The 21,199-nt window shown below is 46.2% G+C and overlaps 1 protein-coding gene across 4 annotated transcripts in view; it reads right to left on the bottom strand.

The window, feature by feature from the left end:
- The window catches only part of LOC144476188 (kin of IRRE-like protein 3), a 243,802-nt gene that overhangs the window by 3,622 nt on the left and 218,981 nt on the right, over positions 1–21,199 (bottom strand). Inside the window, exons 6-14 of one of the 4 annotated variants that reach the window (XR_013494983.1) lie at positions 19,935–20,204; positions 17,881–17,989; positions 15,438–15,624; positions 12,223–12,361; positions 10,433–10,620; positions 9,086–9,219; positions 7,668–7,911; positions 4,078–4,193; positions 2,597–3,998 (exon numbers count right to left, since the gene is read on the bottom strand). Coding sequence is in view for 2 of the 4 variants with exons in the window: in XM_078192849.1 (XP_078048975.1) it covers positions 4,164–4,256; positions 7,668–7,911; positions 9,086–9,219; positions 10,433–10,620; positions 12,223–12,361; positions 15,438–15,624; positions 17,881–17,989; positions 19,935–20,204 (1,364 nt within the window). In the remaining 2 variants the exon portion in view is untranslated. Of the gene's footprint in view, positions 1–2,596; positions 4,257–7,667; positions 7,912–9,085; positions 9,220–10,432; positions 10,621–12,222; positions 12,362–15,437; positions 15,625–17,880; positions 17,990–19,934; positions 20,205–21,199 lie in introns of those variants that run through there. The other 3 variants (XR_013494982.1, XM_078192849.1, XM_078192847.1) reach the window with 3 other exon arrangements.

Below are 21,199 nucleotides of genomic sequence, written 5' to 3' on the forward strand. Positions count from 1 at the left end.
CGATTTACAGAAATATTATTACCAGCAGAGACGAGCGGACCACGTCCGGCACTTCCGTTTTCATAATGTTCCGGTCGCCGAGAAACCAGGATGCACAGCAATGTTTAATAAATCGTTGGTACACATCGCGCGGTAATTTCACTGAGAAGAAAGCACGCGCGCCCGCGCGTGTGTGCTCGTTTATGGAACGAACGATAACTCTCTGCGGGCAACGTTATTGACGTAAATCAAGGTAGCGATGGGGGTGACCACCCCCCCTCTAGGGCGCAGAGTAAACGCACCTCCGCGCACGTTAATGAAATTGGTACGGCGAACAACGTTATTAACATTACCGATGCACAATTTAAACCGTTCCATTTCGATCGAGTTCCGTCCAGGGAGAGCGAAATCTCCGACTTTGTGCCTGGATTTCGTGGCGAGCTGATCACGGACGAGTCCGAAGAACGGTTCGCAACATTGTCGAATCGGACAACAAAGATACCTACGCGGATCGCGCTACATTTCATTTCGCGGACGAGAAATCCTAGCGTTTAGCCGCGCGGTGGACCGCCCCGGGTTCGTTTCCGAGAGAGAGGCTTTTGCGAACCGGATGTTCGGAGTATCCGCGCGATTACCTTTTAACGATGATATCGCACACAGCGTCGCCCGAGGTCGCAATCGTTCGATTACAGCGACGGCGGATTTAATCGAGGTCAACGCGGCTAATTAATCGTTACAATGGAAATGCGGTGTGTCCGCGATCGGAACAACCCCTTCACAGCCCATTAAAATCACAGGAAACGGTCCAAGGATTATCTATCGTTTTTCCAGGTCGGATTATACTCGGTTTGCGGATTTTCGTGTCTTCGTGTCGCTCGCGTATGTAACTCAATTAGACGGCGTTTACATTGATTCGTCGAATGATTACACTCGGGCCGCGCGTGCCTCGCCCAACGAGTCGCTGAAAGCAGCGGGGATGTTGAAAGAAGTCGGCGCGTGTTCGGTCGTCGACGCAAACTAGTTCGCGCCCGGTCGCATTCACGCCGCGCGAAAAACCGGGAAAACTGATGCTTTCCCTAGGCCCGACTAGTGTAATTACCGGGATGTTTACACGATCCTGGCAGCATTTTATTTCTCGCATTCGTCGTTTCAATGAGTCGAAAGCGATATAAAAAGGAACGCGGCGGCCACGTGTCTCGTCTCCTTTTTAAGATGTTCCGCGCGCTAGAATTGCAGTAGGATTTCGTGGCCCAGTAATTACGTCTTTCGCGGACGGTCTCACGTGTTGCGGTGTCGCCGGCGGTTGAAAGAACGCGTGTCTTCGCACGCGACCCGACACTTCAATCGCTGCTAAAGCGTCTCGTCTAAATGAGAGCCTAACGGCGGAGCGATGCGGCGAACACGTCGGGTCCATAAACAGAACTCTTCAGAACGGTTTCCAACGCGGCGACTGCTTCCGGAGAGGCTTGTCTCCCGCTCCCTTTTTTTCGGAAATTCTCTCTCAATGGAAACGGAAGACCTCGAATCGGCGATCTACTTCCTTCCGTGTTCTGTCCATAAACTAATTTTGCATTCAACCCTCGGAAGCTGCCGCGGTGTACCCCTGAATGCCGACGTCATTACGCGTGCAACCAGATCGCGGATACGCGGCCAGATTTTCGCGGATTATTTCATTAAAATTAGATACGTCTCGCTGTTTAGCTTCGTTAACAAAGTTCTCAAGAGGCGAGACTCCTGCGGTAATAGTGTTTAAGAGGGTATTCCGGTGCGAATCTGTAAGCGAAGACTATAAGCTCAACATTCATATTTTTTTATATTTTTGTTAGACTCTGAATATGGAAAATTTAATAGCAAATACAGATAATCAAACTTCAAAACGTCGCCGTATCTTTAATTATCGACCCAAGGGTCTTTGCTTTAATTCAACCCGAATTTGCGCCAAGTATGAATCGCGTTTAATTTTTAATTTCCACCGTTTCCGATTGTATCATTTCCCACCATTTTTCATTTTCTCGAATCCAAGAAGTTTGTAAATGTTGTTGCGGGAACACGTATAAATAAACTTAGTAAACAGGACTGCGAAGCGTGTCTACCATCTGTTGCAAAAATAAATCGCTAAGGATGTAAATGGAAAACGCAGTTCACGCTGGAATAAGGTTTCGTTTATGCTGGAATGCAACAATGGGAACCTTTAGGTAAAACACGGGAATAACAACTGAAACGGTTGCCTAGCTCGCTGCGCAGCTGCCTATTTTGTAGCGGAACCGCGAAAGGGTTGATAGGAAAAGCGGCGAGAGGAAGAAAAGAGACTGCGTGCCTCGCGCTGTAACGTTATTACGCGTATGTAAACGTAATTTCAGCGTACACGCGACGGGACGCGACGCTATGCGACGCGACGCGACGCCGCGTTGGATCGTGCGCGGTCGTAAAACGAATTCGCGACGATATCGTGGCGAGCAACGGAATCGCTGTCGTTAAACGCAACCAACGGAAATTCCCTTGAGCGATTAAATCGTTTACGGTCCGCTAACGAGCGTGCACGTTATGCCACCCCCTCTCTCCCCTGCTCTCTCTCCCCCTCCCTCTCTCTCTCTCTCTCTCTCTCGCATCCACACACTCTCTTTCGCTCCCGGCGTATCGATTTAAATAAACAGATACCCGTATGCCTTTCACGATTTCGAACGGTCGCGCGTTGATCGCCGGACGGCGCGTCCGCCATCTTGGTCAAACGTGCACGCTCATCTCCCTTAATTAATGATTAACGCAGTTTGCCCTCATTAGCGTCGTTCGACGTTGCGACGTTTGCTGCCACTGGACATTATTTTCCAACGATCGGAGATTTTTGTTTTCTTCGATTTTTGGTCGCAAATCGCGATGCTAGAGAGAGGAAACTGTACATACGATCACCTATCATGCTTAGGCTCGTCGGAATCAAATTGGAATGAACTCTTTCGTTAGTTCACCCCCATGCCTCGCTATCCAGCTGAATTCGGTGCGTAACGCTCCCTCTATACGGATGCGCGACTAGGAGGAAGGCGGTACGGAGAAAACGCTGTGTTCTACTATCATATTTTCCTGCTAAGTCTAAACAAAGTATCGCTTCACGCTTGCCGCGGCATTCGATCATCGGAATAAATCTAGACCGGTGGTAAAATTTGAAGTCGTTAAGACGAGCGATCTATCGCGTCTAGACTATTTGGTAGCGGGCCTCTCCGATAGCGATTTACTATTGATCGTGGCGTCCGTAAAACCTGGATGCTTCTTCCAATATACGTGATCGACGCTCTCGCCGAACAAATGCGCTTAATTCTATCGCTGCGAGGAAGAACGCTGCGAGTCACATAACTTTACGGTCGAGATATTCATCCCTACTCTACCGTTTCAAATTGAATAATATTTTTTCCGGCTATAGAATTTGTTCTAGCAATGTTTCTTCTGATAGATACGTAAATCCTGTATACTGCAGTGTGGTTGATGCATTAATTTAAATTGTTTCAAATCGTGACTCGCGGCGTTCTTCCTCGGGACCACAAAATTCGGTCTTGAATTTTTTAAAGAGGAGGAGACACGCGCGCGGTTGTACCGGAAACGGCCCCCTTCCGACGCAGAGGCGGCGGTGAGGCGGCAGATTGGCCGGCACGGTGCTCCGTAATCGAGTTTTGGAACGGAATCTCGATCGCCTCTTCCGCGGATCGTAATAACAAGGAGTCGCGTACACGTTGGACACGTTTCTTGTGAATACACGCGGCGCGCACCTGGCGCGGGGGCTGTTTCTTATTCAGGGTGTCTCTCTCGCGAAACTGGGCCAGGCTGAATAATTCCGCTCGAAATTAGCTCGGACACGGCGGGGGCCGAGCGGTGGGGTCCGAGACCGGGATTGGTATCAGGACCGAATGTTCTACTGGATATTTCAATAGACGATGCCGAAGTTAGGTCCGTGGTGGATTGGTCAGTTTGGGATAAACTTCGATTAGGTCTGGGCTAGGCTCGAGGCGGGGCAGGATTCGGTTACGGTCACGCTAAAAAGAAACAGAGTCTCATGGTAGTCATGCTTGATCGAGAAACACAGCGAGAGAGTCTGAGGATGTGGAGACAAACCTTTTGATCCAGTCCGTAACCCGTCGAATAAGCGATCTGTAACTTTTTACCAGTTGGCATTAGATCCTACGACAGACCAGTGGAAATCATACTTGTAGCTCCGATGCCGGTTTCATCTTTAACACCAGAACCCCCGATGCAATCATTCTCAATCCTCGGACGGCGAAATATTTTCCATACTATACGATTAACAATATTAATAACAATTCTGTGCCCAATTCAACGATATTTCCAAGCACCGTTTCAAAGATACTTCATATTAATCTTTCCTATATTCCCGCTGAAACAGTCATTTCCTTTTAATTGTCGAAGTCGGTTAATTGGCTGACCATTTAAACACATCGTGATAAAGTTCAAACTCAAAATTCACAAAAGTTTGTCCGTTGCGATCGATTATTCAATGATTTCGACGAAACTTCAGGGGTCCTAGTGCCGGTATATCCACGAAAATGTCGGCGGTGTTTCCTAAATACATATTTATATTTCTCTCAGGTGCAGAAATTAATCCGCCGCTTTTTCACCAAATCCAGAGCAGAATGATATTATATGTCTATGAGAATAACAATGGGATGATGTTTAAAACGAACAATATTCGAAATCTGTACGCATTGAAATTCATACGTTAATTCATTGGTTGGCTGAAAGGTGAAATAAAATAATAGCCGCGCGGTGAAATTCCGAGATAAAATTCTGGCCTCGAAGGGTGCGCGCGCGTTCAACGAAGGAACGAAGAGCGGCTCGTTCGGGCGCATTAATTTCTGCGTGAAAGAAAACGGCGTCGCGCGGACGTGCATTCGCGGCCGATATTGTCGAACAGAGTGACGTTATTGGTGGCGTACTCGGCGCGATTCGGGATCGAGTTCTACAACAGTCTGTTCGAGCCGACGACGCCACGGTTTGCGACCCAGTTTCGCGAGTCACCGCGCCGAGAAAACGTTCGCGAGCCGATCTTAACGATCGCTCGCCGCCGACTAATGCGAAACGGTGTGTGTACGGTTCGGCTGCCGCCGGAAGATCGTAATCGCGTTATGGTAGAAGTGGCTGTATCCGGCGCTACTTAGGTACACGTAGCTAAATTAAATTACCCTACAAGGAGATTGCGGGTAATTGGGAAAGGGACACCGGGGAAGGGGAGTGGATGCAACCAAATGCATGCGTAATGCACTCCGCTGACCGCATAAATCACTCAAATCACTATCTTGATCTGGCGGGCGGGGGACTGGGTGGCAGTGTACGGCGAGGGGTAACGATGCCGAAATGGTCAATACTTGTGCGAGCTTATGGTTCTAGGTGATGTTGCGATGAAACTCGATTCTTTCGGACGTGCGGAGACGAGGGATTGGAACGGTTCCCGTTCCTGGATGCGAAACATTTGCTTTTCGACCCTCTGTCCACCCTTGTGCTAATCTGACACGGTTTTCCACTGCGTCTGGAAAAAGTACACTCCGATCACGTCGCAATCTCTCGTTTTTCTTAACGGGGTCTTCGTAATCGAATCGTTCAGCATCCCGTCGACGTGTCAATTTAACACCGAGGAACAAATGAACACTTTACCTACCGGAGAATGCTGTCGAAGAAAAGGTTCGAGCAACCACAAAATTAGTCGACGATTATGGGCAATCGAAGTGCCGTGACGCGGACCGGTAGATAAATTGTTGTGTTTGGAGGGTCAAGGGTTAACCACCGGGGTCGGAATCGCAATTGGGTAATGTTCGACCGACGAACCTAGATCGTTTCAGGCAGAATCGAAATGGACTGAGATAGATGATATTCGTACCCGAGTGGTTAATTACCGAGCGACAACGTCTCCGACTGCTTTCCGGAAGGGCTGTTCTCCCGGAAGGGTTCTGAACGCGTCGACATGACGGGCGATATGACCGATCGGGGTGAAAAACAGCTAGAATTAAATCATCCCGGCCCGGTGCCGTGGATTGCTCTTATTCACCGTGATTATCGGCGCTCGAGTGGAGAGCACGTGCACTCGTCGCGCTCGCATGTCCCTTTCCCTCTATCCTATCGTCCTACCTCTTTCTCTCTCTCTCTCTCTGTTTCTCTCACTTTTCAATATGTACCAGTGCCGACGCTTTTGTTCACGAGATCACTTTCCGATAAGTGCGAACGGAAAGATAGGGTGAGACGGGAACAGAGAGAATGAGAGCAAGAGCGAGATAGAAAGAGAGAGAGAGAGAGAGAGAGAGAGAGAGAAAGAGAAAGAGATGGTGAGAGACAGAAGGGAAAACAAATGGAAATATCGAGAGATGCGCGCGTTTAGGGGACTCGAGCGACTCGGAGAAGCGAAATGGATGAGGGGTGCGTCGACAAGCACGCTACGATGGTACGTGCGGTTTCAAAACGGTTTTGGCTGGTTGGACGGGGAGCAAACGCTTGCAGAAACTCCATCTAACCACTAGATCGAAAACTAAGGGGGTGATTTCGTTCATGCCAGACCAGGGTGACCGGTTTTGCGAAGGGCTAGGTCTTGCTTGGACGGCCGAGAGGCGTGTGGAACGCAGGCGTGTCCAAGAAGGTCCACCGGGGGCCATTTCCCAGGGGCCGTGGTCTCTCTGGCGTTCTAAATCAAGTTAATTAGGCTATTCGGGCGTACACTAAATTCCCCACCAACATACCGTAACGTTACGCGTCTTTTACCGCCGATCTGTACCGCGAGCAAACAAAGGACCGGCCGAGCATGCCAATTTGTAGAAATCGAAGACCGCGCGAGATAAAGTTGGCCGCCGGAAGCCTAACCTGGACACGCCAAACGCATCGATCGCCAGACCCTCGAATTCAGCCCACTACATCGCACAACGAGCAATCCAAACACTAAAAGAGAGTTATCTTCCGCGTCTCTCTTACTGTCGCGAACTCTCTGTTGCTGGAGAAGGGTCATGCTTCGTTGCCTCTATTGAACGAGATCGCATCGCAACGGGGAGGAAAGCGAACGGAACGGAACACCTGCATAGGACCTCGCTTGCTCGTACCCTTCGCGTTCAAACATCGCGGCACGCCGTTTTTCTCGGCGAGGCGGAAACGAATCCGCGCGAGAACATATCCCGGCTCGACGAAAACGATAACAAGGCCGCGTTGCGAAACGGTGCCATGCGATAATGTTAGCAATTTCTCCATATTGGCCGCGGAAAATCGAGAAATTAAAGAGCGAGGCCGCGAACGAGATATTAACCCTTTGGGCTTGAAGCCATTTTATCTCTAAACACAGAACAGTCTTTCTATTATTGTAAGTAAATCTGACAATTATTCTGGAACGTGATGCAACAATTTTTGAACGCGCCTCAGAGTTAAAGGGTTAATATTCTTTGAAAGCGAGTCCTCGAAACGGGATTCGCAGCATCCGTTTCGAGATAACTCCTGTGCCGTGCTGTTCCTGTGTTCGCGCGTGTGTCGAGGCGGACCAGGAGTTCCTTGGGATGGGTGAAGTGTGCGTGGGCGGGGAATAAAGTCAAGTCCGTGGGACGTCGCTCAGCGACATCGTTCTCTCTAGTCTTCGAGAACAGGTTTTGTTTTTTGTATTTTCTGCTTTCGCTTGTTTTCGTTCTTTTTTTCATTTTTCTCTTTCTATCAACTTATCTGACCTGAAGCGTGTACTGTGGTCCGTGGTGTTGTCCGTGGTGTTGCCCGTGGTGATGATGATGCCTCTGATAGTGCGACTGCTGGTGCGGCGGATCGTGCTGATAGCACTCCTGTTGGTACTGCTGCGACGGAACCGGTTTCAAAACGTGATTCGGTCGTTTTTCCGAGGCGTACTGCTGGCTGTTACGTTCCATCGTATCCACCGCCAGCCGTGGATCCTCGATCATCGTGTTCGAAGCCTTCGTGCTGAAACAGATCCGTCTTTCTGTATAGATCCGAACCGCTTTACCTCGTTTCATCATCTATCTCTCGCCCGTCGAACCGTTCTTGTAAGATTCCTCTGATATCTCCTATAACGTAATTACTAGTTTACTGGACGATCTGGAAACTGCATGCACATTTATTCAATTTTTTAATCATTTTAGTAACGCAACTATACTCTCAAATTGTGATAATGTTCTTTCTTCTTTGTATTTGATCTACATGTTTCTATCATAAATGCTTGAAACTCGTAGTCTAGTAACTACCTTCTTCAAAGTAAACTTGTAATTTTGTCGAAGAAATTGTTTGTTTAAAAGTACCTTGGAAATATCTTTTAAATATTACCATCGGCGCGGTCTGATAATTGATTGGGAATTCTACTTCCCGCATTCGAATCACACCGACAGCAAACTTTCACCGCAACATAAATTAATTTAATTCAAGCACCCAAGGAAAGATTCTCAAAAGTGTCCCATCTACTTCAGTCCGTCCATTGCAACGTATTTCTACTTAAAAACGCATATACCGGATAATATGTTACTTTCATATAGAGCGTTAGATACGCGTGCGTAATCTGTTTCATCATCAAAGAATTTTACAAAAGTTTCTTCGAGTATCCCCTGGCTCCCCACGACGAGTACACTTTTTTTTCAGCAAAGTCTGACCATTGTTCTCCGTTTCTACTTGGAGACCGCACCCTCCGAGACCCGTCCCTGCATTAACCAATCACACAAAAATTCGTAAAAATATCCCGTTGCACCGCCTCTCGCGGACCGTCTCCGGTTCCCCAAGGTCTGACCAGCGCTCGGCTCTTCCACTTGCAAAGCAGCCGTCGACCCCTCTCCTTTGTACAGAACAATAGATAAGTTTCCATTGGTTTTCCATTCGGGCTTTTTCTCTCCGCGGAGTAAAAAGTGACGGATCGGCCGCGATCGGGGTTCCCGTTAATGAAAGAATAATTCATTAGGTACCCGTCGGAGGTGGGGGGCCGTTCGAAAGGATTCCGCCGTTTCCCCATGTAAATTGCTCCGACTTCGTTTATTCGCGGATAACGAACGAACGAGCGGACGGACGGACGTACGAACGAAGGAGCGAAGGAGCGAACGAACGAAGGAACGAACGAACGCCGGAGGGACGGGGCGGGGGATCGCGTGCTTACCAATGCACTTGCTGCAGAGCGGGCACCGTGTTTCTGGCCACGCAGCATCTATCCGAACGTAGGAAACAAACGAATCCCATTATCAGGACGGAGAGCACCGTAAACCCAGCGACGGCGCCGATAACGAGCGGAATCTGTAACAAATACGAGGGACGGAAAAAAGCTTTTACACGCGACCAAACCGGCGCGATTCGATGCGATCAGAGTGAGAGAGGGAGAAAGAGAGAGAGAGAGAGAGAGAGAGAGCGACGAGCGAGAATCGGCTCCATTCTCGTACGCGTGCGGAATACTTATACTTTAATTAAATATCGAGCGCAGGAACTGTTCGCCATTGTTTAATTGGACCGTCGATTACCGGCAGCGGCACGCGAGCGAGACGGTTCTCCGCTCGCTCGGAACATTGCAAACATTCGAACGGACGATACTCTCTGCTGTCTGAAACATTATTACAGAGTTTCTCCTCTTCCATTCACCGTGTTCCTCTTCCTCGGATTCCGCGCGATTTATTCTTTCGCCGCTTTCCGCACTTTTATCCCGTTCTGACCCCATCCCACTGTCATCGGCCTTTCATCTTCGTCAAATTATATCCGGCTTACGTTTAATAACAGCGCTTACCCGCTGAACCCTGCCTTCGGCATTCCGTTTTGTACTCGTTCATTTACTAATTAATTTCGGACTCGCCTCCTCGCCCTCTTCGCATACGCGCTATTCCGTTACACTATCCCTTTGGCCCGGGCCTCTCTGCTCGGCCGCTCTCTCTCTCTCTCTCTCTCTCTCTCTCTCTCTCTCTCCCTCTTTCTCTCTCTCTCTTTCTTTCTTTATCCCGCGCGTCGCTGGCAGCGTTTTTGCCACCGCATGTACAACAACGACGCCATGCTTATTATTCCATTTAATTCCATTTTATTATTCCATTAGGTTATGTATTACGTTCGCTTATTCTTGCGAGAAGAACAGATCAGTCGAACAGATTTATTATACAATATCAGCCCAATCTACTCTGTCTTAAAATAGACACTTTGAACTTTAATTTATGCCAAGTTGCATAGAAATAGCTCTACGGGAACGCATCTTAAAATCGGAAAATGATCTTTTCCTATTAAATCTTGCAAACTACCTGATGCTACACGGTACCTTTTAATTTTTCAAAATGATTTCATCATTCCATTGTGATTTAATCTGCGACGTCTTAAAGTAGACACTTTCAGCTTTTATTTAAACGAAGATGCATCGAAGTAACCCTACGAGGAAATAACTTAAAATTTATCTGACCTATTGCTTTGAAGTCACGTAAACTTGCATCGTCTTTTCGTAGAGATCTGCGAACGGGTTATATAACTTAATAATTACCTGGCCCGGTTCGTCGACTCTCAGCATCAGCGACCGACGGTCGCTGCCGCGTTCGTTCTCCACGATCACGTGATACAGCCGCTGGTCCTCCTTCACGGTGCTGATCAGCTCCAAAATGGCGGCGTAGCAGTCCTCGACCGGGAGCGGGTCCAGGTCCAGGGCCCGGTATCGGGATTCCAGCATCTCGCCTGCGAACGCGGCCACGATTATGGAAACGAAAACGATTCGGGAATCCATTGCGATCGACCCGGGAGAGAACGTCCAGGACTCGTCGGGCATCGCTTAACGGCGGCCGGGAGGGAACGGGAGATGGGGAAGACAAACTAAACTGACTCCGCGATACTGTCACCGGAACTTCACTGCCCCGGGTGATCGAAAGAAATCAAAGTGGAAACCCGCGTGTCTATAGACTCGGCGGCCAATCGAAGTTGCCGGGTCATTCGGAAGTTGCCGCGGTTTTAAGCGGCAAGTTTGCTCGGCTTCACTGGAAACAGATATTTTTAGATGAAGCGGCGGCTGCTTGTTCGATACACTTTCGCTGACGCGGCCGTGTTAGTCAGCAACCGGCCCTGGTCAACAATCGCCGGAACAAAAGCCACGTTTAGGTTGACTGATACACCGAAATGTACCAATAGGGTAGTAGAGCCGATTACCGCGCCCTTGCCAATTACTGTGCCTTTTGTTTCTTTCTAAGTCCAAATTTCCTTGTTTAGGTTCAATGAATTATTTATTCGTTACAAGTTTTTAAAATAGCGCTTCAATTTTTTGATTCTGGATTCGCGATTTTTTTGTAAATCTATTAAAAATATTAAACTAATGAAGATCGATATTCAGTCGAATCTGTTGTTTTAGGTAAGATATCACAATATTAATTGTTTCGTAAAATGTATTAAGATTACAGAGAAACGAAACGGTGATTAATTTTATTTGTATCTCTATTTCGAGTTTGAACGCTGCTACTTCAGTGTTACTATGTACAATAACTGAATCTATTTTATTATATTTAAGTTGCTGAAGTTGCGTTTAACAGCGAAAACTAGTTTTTGTTTTATCAATTTTCTTGATTATATCGCCATTTTTAACATTTCGATGCCGAGTGTAAAGGTATACCTTCAAAAAACATATTCAAAAAAGTTCATAAATAAAACTGCAAATGATCCAAAACATAGTATACTTTTGTCAAACTGTACCGAGTGTTAAACTCGTGCGGGATACAATCGCCGAAACAGAATTTATTCAACGATCGTTCTTTGATCTCTTTCGAGTAGAAAATACAGTTCGAAAGCAAAAACTGTTCGCGAACTGCAACGAAGTAGGACTCGTCGGACGAACAAAATCGTGAACAAAGGGATAAAAATGTTGGGGAAGCGTTCGAGACATGTCCTGGCGAGGAAGCGGCGAAACGGACGGTCTAGATCCAGAGGACGACGATTGAGGAGCGGTTGATCCTCGAAGGGTGGCGGTGAAGGGGGGAGGAGGCGGGGAGGGGGGGGGGGGGGGGGGGGGGGGGGGGGGGGGCAGGCGCACGATGAGTCCGCTGGAAAAAGGGCGGGTAATTAAAGAGGAGGCTCGCGGCCGCTTTAGCCTGCAATTCGAGGATGCTCGGATTAATTAATCGCGGCCGCGCCACTTTCCAGCGATAAGGAGTGCCAATTAGGGAGAAGAGTACGTACGTACACGCAAAAGAAACAAGCAGGAATACGCGGGTAACCGAAAGGGCAAAGACTCTAGGATACTTTCGGCGGTACGGGGGGGAAGCTACAGGAGGAGGCTGTAAGCCGTGAGCTAACCGGCGTGCAGTCTGGTGCTGCCCCATTCCCAAGCCACGAGCTGAGGCTTCGGGTCGGCGCACAGTCGGACCTCTAATTTCGCCGGACTCCCCTCGGTCGTCGCCACGACGAACTTCTCCGCGATGGTCGGCTTCACCACCTACGACACGCGTTCAACAACCTCTTCAATCGGTCTTCCGGCGAATCTTTGCTCGCCCAACCCCTGTGTCAACAGCCGGAACTTTCCTCCCAATGAGTATCAATTGCGATCAGAATAAACCCGAAAATCTGCTCCAACTCGCTTTATCATCAGACCGCGAACTTTATGCATTAAAACGTCAATTTTTAATTTATTAATATGGTGTAACTCCAGCAGTGTGTTTTAAGTAACGTTCAAAATCAAACTAAAACGTTTATAGAATAAAAAAACATTAAAATATTTATAGAACAAAGTGCTTGTAAACGAGCTGTCGAAAATTTTCGGCAAAAATACAAAATATGATTCAACTCTTTGAGGCACAGGATTTCAGATAAAAAAATAGACCCGTGTTGCGCAGGAATTTTATCGGATTTTAAATGAAACAAGATTGGTATATTTTAATTACTAAAGGTATAGGCATCGTGTAAAAACATAACAAAATAGTAGTAGTTAAAATAATAGTAGCAGTTTTATTATAAAACTCTCTTATGAAGAACTAATTTTTCTAAAAATTAATTTACCTCTGCGATTTTTTTACATGAAACTAAGAAAACAATGTTAGTGCAATAAACCTTCCGTTTATAACATTTGGTCAACCGGTAATTGCCTGTTGAATGTCGCCAACACAAGGAATAGATTTGTAACATTGTTTGAAGATATTACCAACTGCTTTACGTAAATAAGACAAAATATAAACCTATGCAGATGCAGCTACCGCAAGATTTCGAGGTGGGACTAAAAATGTCCCACCGTGCCCCAAAGAGTTAAACGATGCTAAATATATCTAGATTTAATTCTCTTAGATTTCGTGGACCAAAATGCCACATTTTTGCTACTCATTTAGCAAATATGTTCTAGTCGAACAAGTGTTTAAGAACCCTTGTAAACTAATTGCTATAGAACTACGTTCACTTTTCAATCGGAATGCAAAGAATACATTGAGCTGGAAGTGGATGCTGGTGTCCGGTTATTGACACAAAGGGTTGATAGGTTTACCACTACCACCCCTGGCATTTTTAGGCATTTCACAAGAGCGGACAATTTGCCTTGCGTTTCGTTCGAATATTGTAAACTAATATCTACAGACTACGCGTATAACAGAGCTGTTTTACGCGAGTGGTCGTGAACGAATAACGTCAGTTAATTGGCCAATTACTTCCAGCGGCGCTTGTCCGATTTATCGATGCGAAAGTATGGAAGAAGAAGACGAAATCGATTTGTCGATTGCCGCGCGTTTTGCGGCCATTTCATTTTTGTATGGGCCATTTCGGTGCTCGAACCGCGCGAGTGTACTACTTTGTTAATGCCGCGATGATGAAGTCAACAATTCTATTGGACGGTATCTGTCCAGGGGTGTTGCAGGTGTTCCGGTCGCGTGCTCCGCCCCGCGCTCGAAACTCGCAGCCGGCTCGTTATACAAATTTCACGGGGGGACTCGATCCGGCGCGTCGATTCTTTTTGGTAGCGATGTTACCGAGTCGACGTTTCGGCGCGATGTTTCGGCGCGCGGGGCTCGGGAGAGTCGCACAGTTTCCATGAAATATCAGCGCACCGCAAGCGGTACTTGGCACGCACGGATTGGAAAATCTGCAGGTGATGCGAGCGAAAACATTGTAGCTGCAATCAACCCGGCTTGAGTGTTCCCGTGGAAATGACGTTTTAACCGGCTGCATGTTTCAGCCCCGGCCTCTTTCTATCCGGTTAAATATGAATTTTTCCCGTATAAACGCCGGGGAGGGGACGGGAACCGACGCGGCTGTGCTTTAACAGGTCGGCGAACGGGCGACGCGGCCGATCTAGTAATTTTATTAATTATTCCCGGCCCCTGTTTTTCGATTACACCGATTTCCCGGCAAACAGCGCCGAAAAAATAGCCGAAGAAAAACACCGGCCCCGTTAAGCTGCGCCCACGCCAGCAATCTCTATTGACGTATCAGGTTGCCCGAAAAAATCGCCGCAAGTTTCCGCGTTGGCCAGCAACGAATCGACCGGCGCTCTCGCTTGCTTGTTTCCGTTCGGGCCGGCTAAAATCAAAGAAAAACAGCCACGGAATCCAAACAGCTGGGACAGCTGCTCCTCCGGCGGTGCACGCTTTGTCGCCTGACCCACTAACGTATAGCGAAATGTTTGCGAACGAAGTTTAGCCTGGTCCATATATCTTCAACTTAGAACCTACACTCGATTACTCAGTTTCTGGCTATTGAATTAGACGAATATCTGTCGCGTTGGAACGAGAGAAACATAAATAGGTTTGCAAGAAGAACTCGCAACGATATATTTGATCGAATAGTAATATAATTGATGTATTTTTAAAAAATGCACCCCGAAGATGCATATTGGTAAATGGAAAATGGAACCTGGTTCTCTGACTGTTTTAGTATCCTCGGGCTTAAAAAGAAAGTGATAAAATTTTGAAATTCTTGTGAAAGTTACTACGATTCAGTTCTTTTCAGATAAAAGAACCACATGGCAGCCCGACTGTTCCACTACGAAAATATCAACCCTTCGCAGTCGTAGCCATTCCAACAAGAAATCCAAAATAGTTTCCCTATGGTATCAATTCTACAGTTTCTCCACAATATTTCCATTTTATATAACTGGACAACGGACTATTTATTGAACACGTACCGGAAGTTACCCATTGGTGACTAATCAAATTGGACACCCAACGAAAAAGTCAATAATTACCTAACTACCGTAAAGCAAACATTTGTATGAATCTTGCAGCAACATTGGTCGTTGAGAGATAGCTCGGCGGTGACGCAGCCTTTCGGTGGACGCGATGCGTAAAAACTGGTTGCGCTGGTTTCCGATCCGCGATTCACGATCCGCGGGATATTTCCGGTGGCCGGAGAGCGATTAAATTTGAACTGGTTCCGATCGATTTAGCCGCGGTGGCGCGCGGGGGAGTTGTCTAGCTAATTTTCGGCGAGTAGCAGCACGCCCGATACAAATGGCCGCTCTCGTTTCGCCTAGCTGAAACAGGCCGTCGATTTACTATCGTCGGGCGTCGGTCCTCGACGCTCGTGCATCTTACCCTGGGCGCGCCGACCACTTGCAGAGACACAGGGTCGCTTTTAACTTCCCGGACGTTTCCATTGATCTTGTTCGAGGCGAGACATATGTATTGGCCCTGTTGCTCGTACGTCACGTTCGTCAGGATCAATCGCTGCCCGGAGCCGCACTCCAACGGCATCCGACCGTCGGTGAAGACCTGCGCCCATCTGCTCGTTCACGACAAAACACTAATCGTCTCCGGTTCCAGTACGGTACTTCTCGCGACCATCTACTACGGAACGAAGCGTGCTACTGTGCCCCCGGAATTGCGGCGAACGTGCGAACTCGATCAGCAATCACAGAAAGGGTGCACAGGCAACTCGAGGGGCGGTAACCTTATCAGCTACCAGTAATTTTGATGACAACACTTTGATGATACGTGCTTTATAACTTCTTCTACGACAAATATAAATACGTAGAAATTGATTTGTTTTATTAATATTTATTAATGAATATGTTCTTAATATAATGGCTCTGTTTTTAATATAATGACGTTGTTTTTAATATTACCTAAAATTATAGTGGAAATCACATATTTTTAAAATTTCATCTTGAAAATTCCTGGCAGCTAATTTTCTCAGCATTGTCGCCCCTTGAAGGAAATGAGCGCATCAAACGTAATGGATACTAAAAATTAAATGTGCCACATTTATGTGCATTTTTGTGCGTCGAGGTATTATGCTACATGTTGATAAAACGCTACTTTAAATCTTGTATTTATCGGAGGAATTGTTGATATTCGAAGTCTTGTAACTTTTGGTAATAAGATCTATTCGCTAGCATCGTCACGCATGCGCGATATTTCATACAGTTTAGTTAATTTTATGCACGCTGTTATTTTAAGTTATAGCATAATATAATACTCAGCAGGTCTAGCACCGTGCTTTGGTAAATTGTTTTAATTATTCGTAAACGGGGCGTGTTGCGTTTAATGAGACATTTTAAGAATGGTGATAAGCAGCGAAATTAATGCTTGCGGCGATCGTGCTATGATATTCCGCGTATTCAGGGCGTGAAATAAAGATTCTTCAGCACGAGCACAGGTAGAACGATGTAAGATATTTTTTTGCGCGAAGTTACAGGACCTCGAAGTTCGTTGACGTCTCAGTTACAATTTCGTAGTTTCGCTGAATTGATTCACCGTCCAGCGAGAAGCAAGCTAAATAAAAGATAATTTCTAGAGTACTTTGTTGCATGCAAATAGCTATTCTTAAATTAAACGGGAATTTACAATGCTAAGTTCTACGGTTTCCTTCTTCATGAAGCCATGTTTTCCTTCATTCGCTCCTTTACCGAGGAAAATTTGAAATACGGTGTTATAACGTTTTAAAATGTACACGCCGCTGACAAAGTGAAACTATTTTAATTTCTCATTAAAATAAAGTGTTCTCGGGTCCCGCGATGCACGCTATTTAAATAACTATTTTATTTAGTATCCGCTGCTCGGAATGATATCTAAAATACTGTTTCTACAAATTCCAGCCGTCTCTGGTGGCGAGAGCAAATATGTGTGCCGCGTCACACAACAGGAAGTAAACGTTTTAATGAAATGTAATGGTTAGACCGGGGTAGCTTTTCGCGAGCACACATTTTTTGGCGACGAGATTAAAGAACGAATTACGTATCCAGGTAATTTGATTTCCTCCATTCGTATATTTCGCGCATGAAAAACCCCTGGAATAAATTCTCGGCGCTTTTTTATTATGTATGCGTGCATAAATATCCGCAAGTTTGCTAATGGCGGCCTCTCTTTGGTTACGACCTCGTGAATAATTAACTGCAAAATGATTTTGGGGATCGCGAAGCTGTTACGAAGCTAGTCGAAAATTTCTTGCTTCATGCAACAACAAATAGAGGACACTGTTCAAGGAGCAATTGAAAAAATTGAAAAATTCAAATTATCGAGGAGATTCACTCGACTAGCCCAGTTCAATTTCGATGAAATTTGGCTACGCACTTGTTTCTTATAAACTCGGAAGACTAGCGAGAATAAAACCTTTTCAAAAAATTTTTATAGAATTTTAATTGGTACGAAAGATCCCAATGTGATTCATTCCACTGTATTTAGTTATTTATTATTCTCATACATTTTAAATCTGGGTCAAAGCGAACCCAGTGTCTTGTGGCAAACGTCAGTGTCTTATAAGAAACATATGCGTCACTATACTTTAAAATCAACCTATTTAAAGGTGTATGCTTAAAAATGTTTAAAATCTTTAAGAATCTATTATATTTCAAATTCTAAATAAAATCGTGTTCCAATTAAATTTTGTATAAATGTCTACTATAAACAGTCTGACATGTATTTAAAGTTAATTATAAACATGCGCATCATCATCGCCATAAGGATCACGGGGCTACAGTCGACACTCTAGCTACGAAGACGATTGGCATGCAAAGTCGAATCGTTTTGGCTAAGTCACCTGTAATCGGCCGGTGGCATCGCGTCGGCGGTGCACTCGAACGATGCACCGGAAAAGAGTAACGCCGTAGTCAGCCGATCGGGCCCGACCGAGCTGATTGTCGGCGGATCTGCATGGGGACGAGAGAGACAGAAACGATCCTATTGATTGGTTGGCATTGCATGTGCATTCATCGTGGACGGGCGCAAAGCGCGGCGCGAATCGTTTCGCGACGGCTGAATCGAACCGTGTCAAGCGAATTAACCGTCGGGACACGCGCTCGGTCGGTGAAAAGGCCGCTTTAACGTCTAATTAATCCGCGACAATGGCCTGCGCGTTGTCTCAAGCCTTACCCGAGCCCGGCAACCAACCGCTCGATTTCTCCTCGCGCGATGAACGCCCCGCGACAAGCCGCGTTCTAAAATTAGTCTCCCTTAGGTCAGTACACTATGCGACGGTTAATCAGTTTGCCGCATACACACCGAGCTCGGAAACAATAAAATTATTTTCGTCGCTGTCGCCGCCGTAAATACGCCTCCGTACCAAGACCGCGGTGCAACGAGAAAGGCTTCGCGTGTCGTCGTTAGGCTGCATATTCTCGCCGTGCACGTGTCAGATTTTTGCCTCGTGGTTCAATCTTTTCGATCGTTACAACAATTAACAGCTTGCGCACCAGTGTACAAACGCATCAAATTTACAGTCCGGACGCATCAAATTTGCAATCCGGATGCTCGCGGTGCATCGAACGTACAATTCAATGGCACGTAAAATAAAATTTGCTCGCGAAAGCTTTCCAGAGACGGACCTTGCAATTTTTATAGTCAGTTACAGCGCAACCGATACTGCTCTGCGCTTAACGCGATCGCGGTTGCAATGATTTATTTAAACGCAACGTAACCGCCCGACGAAGTATAGCCAGAAGTCCACGAACGTTGCGTCCCGTGTTAAAACGGCGAATCACAGTGTTGAAACAAATCACGGTGTTAAAACAAATCACGGTATAAAACTAATTTAGCCGTCCTTACGCAAAATAGACTGTGCTCTTTGCGCATCCGTCGAACTGATGGAAGAACGCGTTGAATACAATTCCCACCGAAACGAAGTCTCTCGCGGAACATTTTCACTTCGTGGCCTCGACACGTTTTCCCCGCGGTTCTGTCTGCTCGTGACAGACGAAATTGTGGATTTTTTAATGAGGAGTCCTGCGATACGCGCGGATCTCGGAACGATACGTTAATACTCCGGAGGGCGGTATTCCAATGACGCACTGGAACTAGGTTGCCACTGTCTTTTTCATGCTTTTATCAACAAAGACAGCTCGTGATATTACTGCGAACGATAGAAAAGGTGGTTGCTGGTAAATGGTACTTTCTTCGTCCCACTTGGAAATGAAGAATTCTTGCGAGATAATTTACTTTTGTTACAGTGAGGGAAAGTAATAACAATATAGTAGCAAGGATAGCAAATACGGAAACGTAAAACTAAAAAGTTATTAAATATAATAATTAGGGGGAAAGATTTGATTATATGAGAGATGGAGTGTAAGAGGGTTAAGAAAGATGATAGGTTGGGGATAAAAGTAAACGATTCATAGAATTATTATTGGCCTGATTTTTGACAGCTTTTCTATCATTTTTTAAGAAAGTAATAGAGGTTATTGTTTGTCGCTTCAAGCTATCAAGAGTTGTACAACAATTCTCGACCTATTGCCAAATAAATTGCTAAAGTGGTGTATTCGAATTTTCCAGTGAATGCAGATGTGACGTCCAGCCACGCGTCATAGCGTACAACTCGTAAAACTAGGAAAACCGGAACAAAGTTAGCCGAGAGAAGTTTGAGGAAGAGTATAAAACGTTTTCTTCGGCAAAAAGAAATTGCAAGACAGTTTAGCAGAGGCAAAAGAATTATCTGGCGCAGCGCGATCACTGGGACAGCCTTTGGGAGTATTTCTTCGTCCGAGCCGAAGATCAATCGTGTTCCTCTTACTTAATAGACCGGTTTTATCCGTAAAAGGGTTGCTCGGGGGTATTTTCAGCGCGCGTTGTAGGGCGGAAAGGAGGCCGGGACACACTTACAGTTGACGGAGACTTGAACGGAAACTGGGCTGCTTTCGCCCTCGCTGTTGGCTGCCTCGCAGATGTAGTCAGCCGCGTGGTTCCTGTAGATCGGCGAGAACTGCAGGGTCTCCCCTATGCTGGCCACCTCCGACACCCCCACGCTCTTCGATCTCCTCCAGAGGATCGAGGCCGGGGGGTTCGCGTCGGCCAAACAGCGGATCTCCAGCTGATCTCGGCCCTCCTCCAGCTGGCCTGTCGGGACGCCGACCAGTCGAGTTTCCGGCGCGTCTGAAAACCGTTCCGAATTCAGAGGATATCCACAATCCGGTTGACATCCCGCAGAACCCACATAAATTACGACCCGCGACGTCGTTTCGTCTTTGTCACCGAAACGCTCGAAACCTGGACGCTTGCGTCCACGTTATTACTATTCGTGTTTATTTAGTTCACCGTGGTCGCATCGACTGCGAGGTCATTAGCGATCCCATGGATTGTAATTAACTACGCTATGATTAACACGCGACTTATATTGTAGACTATAAATTAGAATTCATACGGCACGGGTAACTATAACAGAAAATTGTAACTACAGGTTCATGAATTTGAAGAACGTACTGTCGTTGTTTAAGCTTCATTTGAGATCCCTCTCAACACGTTGAGCGCCGCGTCACCCAAATATGAATGACACTAATTTCTGATCAATCTTAAAAATTCATTTTTATTGTAATATATTTGAACAAATTGAATTTGACTAGACTATTTCGTTAGCGAAAGAGTTGTAATGCCAGCCCCTATAATAAATATTAACATCCTAATTTCGCTTTAATTAATTAAATTGCTTTAACTGTGTATGGATTTTAGTGGTCGATCGACGGTGCTCAATGTGTTAATACAGAGTCTGGTTTATTCCAAGGAAACCTGGAATATTCAACCAATGTATGATGGATAGCGACGATCACGCCGTATGAAATGCATTCGAGAGGACTTTGTTGAATTATCAGGAATTCATGGGTATATTATTTTTATTGTTGTAAATGATATGGACGATCTCGTTATAAGCTCGTCTCATTTTATCTTAGGTCACGACAAACGAAATTGCGACGTGGGACGACCTCGATCGGTTCGGATAGCCGAGATGACACTGCACTCACGTTTCCATCGGTGCACCAATTAGGACAGATGAGGTTCGCTTTAATTAGGACTCGTAGGATTTGAAATCTGGTCTTCGCCGTGGCGGCACCACAAAGAGGTTCATCCTCCCGCGAGTCAAGTTCGATTTAAGA

The sequence above is a fragment of the Augochlora pura genome, chromosome 10 (genome assembly GCF_028453695.1).
Source record: "Augochlora pura isolate Apur16 chromosome 10, APUR_v2.2.1, whole genome shotgun sequence".
Taxonomy (NCBI): Eukaryota; Metazoa; Arthropoda; class Insecta; order Hymenoptera; family Halictidae; genus Augochlora; species Augochlora pura.